We start from the raw sequence: 7,493 nt of genomic DNA, 5'->3' as shown, positions 1-7,493 counted from the left end.
CATCAGCTTGAAATTTGGAATAAAAACTTATTTTTTGTCAGGTACAACCCAAAATAAATTATTTCCGTCGGTCTGTCATCCCATCTGTCCATGCCTTTATCCAACCTCTTACAGGAAAGTACCATCAGCTTGAAATTTGGAATAAAAACTTATTTTTTGTCAGGTACAACCCAAAATAAATTATTTCCGTCCGTCTGTCATCCCATCTGTCGATGCCTTTATCCAACCTCTTACAGGAAAGTACCATCAGCTTGAAATTTGGAATAAAAACTTACTTTTTGTCAGGTACAACCCAAAATAAATTATTTCCGTCCGTCTGTCATCCCATCTGTCCATGCCTTTATCCAACCTCTTACAGGAAAGTACCATCAGCTTGAAATTTGGAATAAAAACTTATTTTTTGTCAGGTACAACCCAAAATAAATTATTTCCGTCCGTCTGTCATACCATCTGTCCATTCCTTTATCCAACCTCTTACAGGAAAGTACCATCAGCTTGAAATTTGGAATAAAAACTTATTTTTTGTCAGATACAACCCAGAAAAAATTATTTCCGTCCGTCTGTCATCCCATCTGTCCATGCCTTTACCCAACCTCTTACAGGAAAGTGCCATCAGCTTGAAATTTGGAATAAAAACTTATTTTTTGTCAGGTACAACCCAGAATAAATTATTTCCGTCCGTCTGTCCTCCCATCTGTCCATGCTTTGACCCAACCTCTTACAGGAAAGTGCCATCTGCTTGAAATTTGGTACAAAAACTTATTTTTTATCAGGTATAACCCAGAAAAATTTATTTCGGTCCGTCTGTCCTCCCATCTGTCCTTGCTTTAACCCAACCTCATACAGGAAAGTGCCATCAGCTTGAAATTTGGAATAAAAACTTATTTTTTGTCAGGTACAACCCAAAATAAATTATTTCCGTCCGTCTGTCATCCCATCTGTCCATGCCTTTATCCAAACTCTTATGGAAAGTACCATCAGCTTGAAATTTGGAATAAAAACTTATTTTTTGTCAGGTATAACCCAGAATAAATTATTTCCGTCCGTCTATCCTCCCATCTGTCCATGCTTTGACCCAACCTCTTACAGGAAAGCTTGAAATTTGATATATAAACCTATTTTTGTCAGGTATAACCTTGGAAAAATTATTTCCGTCCGTCCGTCCTCCCATCTGTCCATGCGTTTACCCAATCTCTTACAGAAAGTGTCATTAGCTTGAAATTTCGGAAAAAAAGTTCATTTTTGTCAGGTATAACACAGAAAAAGATATTTCCGTCCGTCCGCCCATCTGTCAATGCCATCAACTTGAAATTGTGATAGACATTTCATTTCTGTGCCATGTTGTATCATAGGAAGAAATATTTCCGTCCGGGCGTCTATCGATCTGTCCATGCGATCAACTCACCTCCTACTGGAAAGTGCCGTCAGTCCAAAATTGTGTTAAAAACCTCATTTTTTATGTGTAACCCCGTAATAAATACCTCCGTCCGTTCGTCCTTTCCAACTTAATATTCTAAATTTTACAATGAATGAGAAAAACGACACATTGCTACTATCTTTGATCTGAAGGTACTTGTTATTTATATAAAAAATTACACAATTTTGTTCATATGGCGGTAATCTCTACGTTTGTGAGTACAACAAATCCTACAAACACCGCGAACCGTTCAGTCAGAATCAATGTCCCCCACCAGATTTTTACTTAAATTGTAACTTGCCGAGTACCAGTTCAAACGGACCGCACGTTTTGTGGTATGAGCGGTAACCAATACAAATCCCGCCTTTTATCACGTGTTGGGCTTTCCGCTAAACGGAACGCAACCTTTAGGGTCTGGGAGATCGTGAAAACACTGTAACGTATCTACCTAAACACTTGATTCTTATCCTAAGACGATTTATGTCATACTAATAAAAGTTCGGGTCCTTTTCCTTATGAAGGGTTGCGGCTCGTGTTCCCTTGTTATGTCATAATAGGCTAATTACTTCTAATTAAACATGCTTTGATGACTTGTTGTCTTCCGTTTTCGTGTTTTCTAACGATTGCTTTTCTTTTCTTTCAGATTCCAGAACAGCAGCCTTATAAAGGTAGGATTTTCTTTTTTTTGCATGGGTGTGGTGCATTTTCCTTTTGTATTTTCAGCTGGGGGGGAGTGAATAGTGTAATGTGACTAAAAGGAAGATTTGTGATCCTATTTTTTAGCTGATCTTCTAATTGTAGTAGTAAGTTGCAACTATCTTCTCAGCATATCATCTTGGTGACGTAGAATTGACTGCAATTGTTCCTACAATGGTCTGAAAAAGTTGCAGCCAATTCTTCCGTACCTAACCTGAATGCCTTCGAAGATTATTGTACCCCACTTATTATTTCAGAAGATCAGTTTGGAAGGTAAGTGCGATTGAAGTAGAATATGTGTGTTTCTTTATTAATTTATTGCCCTTGATGATACGATTTATGCCATAAAGACTGAAATGATTGATAAAGAAAGCACACCGACAAATGTTTCTTTAAAATATGATCGGCCTACTCGGCCAACTTACTGATCTTTCCGTGTGTTCGCAGCGCCAAAGGAGAGACTTCCCCAAGACTTCCAATGATGAAGATCCAGCCTCTGAAATCGGGGTTGGCAAAACGAAAAACCCATTTAAAAAACTCACCCAACGACCTATACAAAAACCCATACAAAAGTCCTAAGAATTTGAGACACAAAATGAGACAAAATCGAGATAATTTTTATATTGTATTTAATAACAAAATATAATATAGTTTACTTGGAAACAGACAGGTACTGATAGATCAGTCTTTATATTCTTATTCCTAGTTTCAAAAAAATTACATTAAAATATAAAATACGAAACGGCTTATTCATTAGGAACAAAATAAAATAAAAATAATAATTAAATCCTAAAACAACTTTTTCTCTTTTTAAAGTGGCTCATTTTTATTATTTTTACAAGCTTTTCTACTTTATCGGGCAGTCTAAGTTCAAAATTAATGTTATTTTTCTATAATTTGAGGTTAGACTTCCGGAAATTCGACAAATACCCAAAAATTACCCAAATACCCAAGAAAAACACAAAAACCCAACCCAAATACCCAAAACCCCACCCAAAGCATACAAAATCCCAGATTTTTGCCAACCCTGTCTGAGATGCACCCCCGATTTCTTTGAATGCGGCGAAACAAATAAATCAGGTTAGTACGCCACTGTCTTTAACGTAGAGCAATTTGGAAATCTATCAATCGCCAATAGGGCATTAGACCTTTTTTTGATATACTCCATTTTATCTTTCAGTTACCGTCAGCTCTCCATTCCTGTTTGCGGTTGTATGGTCGTTTCCAGTAGACGCCGATTTAATAAGGCTAAGGGTAAGTTTTTTTTTTAATTAACTCAAAAAAGAGAGGCTCTCATCTTTTGATCAACTGCCTATTTTTGCATTTTGAAGTAATTCTTTCTCTATTTCAGATTCCAGAATGGCAGCCTTATAAAGGTAGGATTTTTCTTTTTCTAAGCATGGTGTACTATTTTTTATGTATCTATCAGTGGGGGAAAGTGAACATCTGTGTGTACAGTGACTACAGAAAGAAAAGAATTAGAAATTTCGGCTGATCTTCGCATTTTAGTACTAGGTGAGTTGTGAGCATCTCACACTATCATCTTGAATCTTGATTACGTATATTTTGCCTCAATGTTTCTTCAAACGGTCCCTCTCGCTACGGCAGTCCATTTACTTCAAATGAATCGGAATGACTATGAATTCATAGCCATGCCGGTTTTGTGAACTAAACGGATTTGCTATACGATGGGGGATTGGAGCCAATCCATACGTTCTCAAGATTAACGTTCTCCTGGATTCTCATACCTCACCCAGTATTACACGAAGATCAGTTTTTAAGGGAAGGTAAGTGATTAAACTACCACTGACGTGTTCACGATGCTTCAATTATTGTATTGAAACTCGGTTTCTTACGAGAGACGAGTGAGCTTTAATGCATAATTTGGCTATTGAACGAACACGTTTTCTTCGGAAACCTTTTCGTGATTGTTCGCAGAATCCGTGACTTCTTACTCGAAGATGCTAAATATGAGGAATTATAGAAACCGAGAATCAGATGCCTTCAGGACCGAATCTGACAATTTCGCGAAGACTAGCGACGTCAAGGTTCTCGATCAAGATAAAAATGAGGCTCCATGCCTCCTCATGCCTTACGCTTCTAGATTTAAGGCTTCATGGATCAGATTTATAATTCGATTATGCGGTAGCATTCAGGCTCTAGGCTTTTTGTTCAGAATTCAAAATTATAGTCGAATAAATTAACAGTTAATTACACAGTATTTTATTGCCCGTGACACTACTATACAATTTCTGCAATCTTCTATGTATTCTACTATATACTGCACTCTATTATATTATAATATTCGCTAGGAACGGACTGTGGTGCAATGTTTTTGCTTTGTGAGTAACTTGCATTGTGAAGAGAAGGTAAAACAAGATATTTTGACGTTAGGTTGCAGTGTGGAGTGAGAAACGTGACGAGCAGGCAATTAAGTGCGTCTAGACTCTAGAACGATTATTTTTTGCCAGCGTCCAGTGCAAGCATTGCGTTAAGGCAAGAAACGCCGAGCTTCGCGATCTGAAATGCACAAGGTCTCATAAATGCCAAAATGGATTAAGCACCATTTACCTTCGTGAAGAGTTGCATATCTACCTTTCCCATTCCTCGTATGGCAAGGCCTTCGTCCCTTTGGGATCTCTGTATGACCATTACGATCATTTTCTTCACCTCAACTGGAGCATCTATCCAAAACGGTGCGCTGTAAACTACCATCCCAACGGATTCGCTCTGAAACAGTTCGATATTGGTACAATTGATTAAATTAGTTATCCGCTAACTTGGTCGGAAAGAGAGCTACCGGCGAAACATGCCAAGTATGACTGGAATAGTATTCCTGCTAATGATGTTAGCTGCTGCAGCATGTGGGAGATGTCTAATCTGAAGGTGGGATAAATCAGGACCGAAACTCAGAGTTGGCCAAACTCACCCTTCTGATCGTAGTAAAAATAAAGAGGCGCAAATCGTCCCCGCTATCGTTAGGAACTGGTTGAGTAAGGTCATTTCGCAAATTGAATTAAGATTCGGTAGACAGCTGAAAGCAAACGATTAGTAAATCTCGAGCACATTACAACCATTGGCACAAAAAGGTCTTTGAGTTTGAACTAACGGGTCTTGGTGCGTCTTTTTGCCTACCTCAAAACAACCTGATGATGGTCGATAGCGGCGTTAAACTTTTGCTGAAACTCTTCCCCGTTCCACTCCAAGTTTTTGAATTCATCCTTCACCACCTCGAACTCGCAGTAAATGCAAGAGACAAAGGAGTAAAACATTACATCCCATCCCAACACCACAAGCGCAAGAAAAACTAAGGTAAAACTTTCCAAGACGTACAGAATTTTGTACTGTGGAAATCCCTTGAAGATTTCCAAGCTGTTGATCGGAAAAGGCAAGCTCTGTTCCGTCAACGGAAGTACGATGAAAGTTGCGCACGCCACGGATAATGTACAGATGTATATCTTAAGGAATCTGTCAACCTTGTTTTGGATATTCTGTAGGCGATTGCGTAATTCAACGCTCAACGCTGAGGTATCTTTAAACTTTCCGATTTGAAGAAGTAGCTCTCGCAGTTGACGTCGAGCTATAGCCAAAGACAAAGTCTTGATGATACACTAAAATGAAACGAACTAATTACTGCCAAAGTATTGTTCCACAAACCTGGTAACAGCCCGCTAAGGGCTCCAGCATTCCTTGAAGTGATCTTAGCCTGTTAGTCTGGTGCAAAATCTCTACAATGGTCAGGAAAAAAAGGGATACGTTTAGAATGCTGCCAAAAATCGCCCGCATTCCGCTGAACGTGCCTTGGTGATTCACGTCCATACCTACGAACCCCAACATCCGTAAGCCCCAAGAGAGCGATTTCCTCTGGACCACCGTTAACTCCCCCATTGCTGCCGTAGAACTATGCATGTCGTTCTCGTTACAGATTGAGCCATGACAACTTAATTAAAGAATTTCTGAATCAATATGCGACCTCTCATCCTCTTTCAGACTAAGTAGATGAAAATTTAATTAAGAAATTTCTCATATGCAACTGGCACTTGATCAATATCTCTCGATTTCTAAATTTATCAAACGGAGCATATTTATTTGTAATTGAATCGATATTTATTAAACGAAATTGTGTAACAGAGAAAACAAGCATTATGACAAATAAATTTCCATTTGTCCATTTGCTGAATTTTGGACAGAATTAATTATAGTCGCGAATTCGGCGTTTTGGTAGTGTCTTTTAGCCTGTGCATCAACCATCAAATAGCGAAATCGGTTTTGTAGCTCAGTGGTAGAACGTTGGGGTACAAACCCGGAGGTCGAGTGTTCGAATCTGGGCTGAGGTAGAAATTTTTCATCTGTGGCAGAGATTTCCTTAGATTAGTTTCGAGCATTCTGCCGGCTACTCCGAATTAGGTTTTTCTGCAGTTTTCCCAATTCGTAAGGTAAATACCTACAACAAGAGGGACAGTAAATAAATAAATGAAATGTAGGTTTGCGGTTGTTTATCACGTGGATAATTAAATATGTCTACAATTGAGGAATGTGATATTGATTTATCCTTCCCAGGATCGACCCTCAGTCCTCACAATTAAAATTAGCCTTTTTAATATTGTATACGCATTTTAGGTATTCTAAGAGACTATTTGAGACCATTTGGTGATCGTTGAAAACACTTAAAAGCTCAAAAAAACTGTATAAGACTTTTAAGGTTCTAGAGAACCTCCGCAAGTCTCGCACGCACTTTTTATAATAGGTGGTAAAGGTTGATAGATACATCTAGAAGGCCGTTGAATGCCCTTAAGGGCTTTTAGAGACTTTTCACGCACATTAGTCGGGATAGTTGCGAATGGATTGGGGTCTCGGGTACCAGAAGTGATTAGGGATTTCCTATGTCTACTTTTAAATGACAAAAGTCCTTTTGAAAGACTCCTATATACAACAGAAATAACACGCGTACGCATTTTCCATTGTCATTCTAGATTTTCATAAAAACTACAGTAAATAGTCTGCTTTTATTTCCCTTAAGTTTCTTATGGGATTTTCTTCCACAAAATTAAAACATTCAGTTTCATATCCTCCGTTGAAAGTGAGGGTTGTTTATGGTGTCCACTATTGCCGGATTTTTACCAATTGACAATTTGAACTTTTTCTTCAGTTGAATACATCGTATAATATTCTAATTAATCAATATGACAGCAAAATTTTCATTTGTTTTAAGAAGTTAGTTTCCTTCAGAAGAGTTTTTGTCATTTAAAAATAGACATAGAGGAAATCCCTATGTCTACTTCTAAATGAATTTCACTGTATATACAGGGTGTTTTTTTGGGAGCTTTAGTTAAAAGTTTCTGGGAAAGTAAAATAGGTAGGTTTTTGAAAATTTGTACTT

The 7,493-nt window shown here is 38.0% G+C and overlaps 1 protein-coding gene across 1 annotated transcript; it reads right to left on the bottom strand.

Annotated features, from left to right (window-relative positions):
• Nucleotides 1-4,570: 4,570 nt before the first annotated feature.
• LOC116161386 lies at nucleotides 4,571-6,022 on the bottom strand. The gene is made up of 6 exons (XM_031474720.1): nucleotides 5,771-6,022; nucleotides 5,249-5,724; nucleotides 5,043-5,147; nucleotides 4,894-4,993; nucleotides 4,685-4,843; nucleotides 4,571-4,633 (listed from the first exon to the last, which is right to left on the bottom strand). The coding sequence occupies exons 1-6, from the start codon at nucleotides 6,020-6,022 to the stop codon at nucleotides 4,571-4,573; spliced, it is 1,155 nt and encodes a 384-aa protein (XP_031330580.1).
• Nucleotides 6,023-7,493: the final 1,471 nt, after the last annotated feature.

The sequence above is a fragment of the Photinus pyralis genome, unplaced genomic scaffold (genome assembly GCF_008802855.1).
Source record: "Photinus pyralis isolate 1611_PpyrPB1 unplaced genomic scaffold, Ppyr1.3 Ppyr1.4_LG10, whole genome shotgun sequence".
NCBI lineage: Eukaryota > Metazoa > Arthropoda > Insecta > Coleoptera > Lampyridae > Photinus > Photinus pyralis.
This window is presented reverse-complemented; position numbering and strand designations above follow the sequence as displayed.

Excerpts from the sequence above, each read along its gene's own strand:
- LOC116161386 (XM_031474720.1), bottom strand. The coding sequence starts at position 6,022 with ATGCATAGTTCTACGGCAGCAATGGGGGAGTTAACGGTGGTCCAGAGG. Across the intron at positions 5,725-5,770 it reads CCTTAGCGGGCTGTTACCAG|TGTATCATCAAGACTTTGTC; the intron begins GTTTGTGGAACA and ends GTTTCATTTTAG. Across the intron at positions 4,844-4,893 it reads GTAGCTCTCTTTCCGACCAA|AGCGAATCCGTTGGGATGGT; the intron begins GTTAGCGGATAA and ends GAACTGTTTCAG.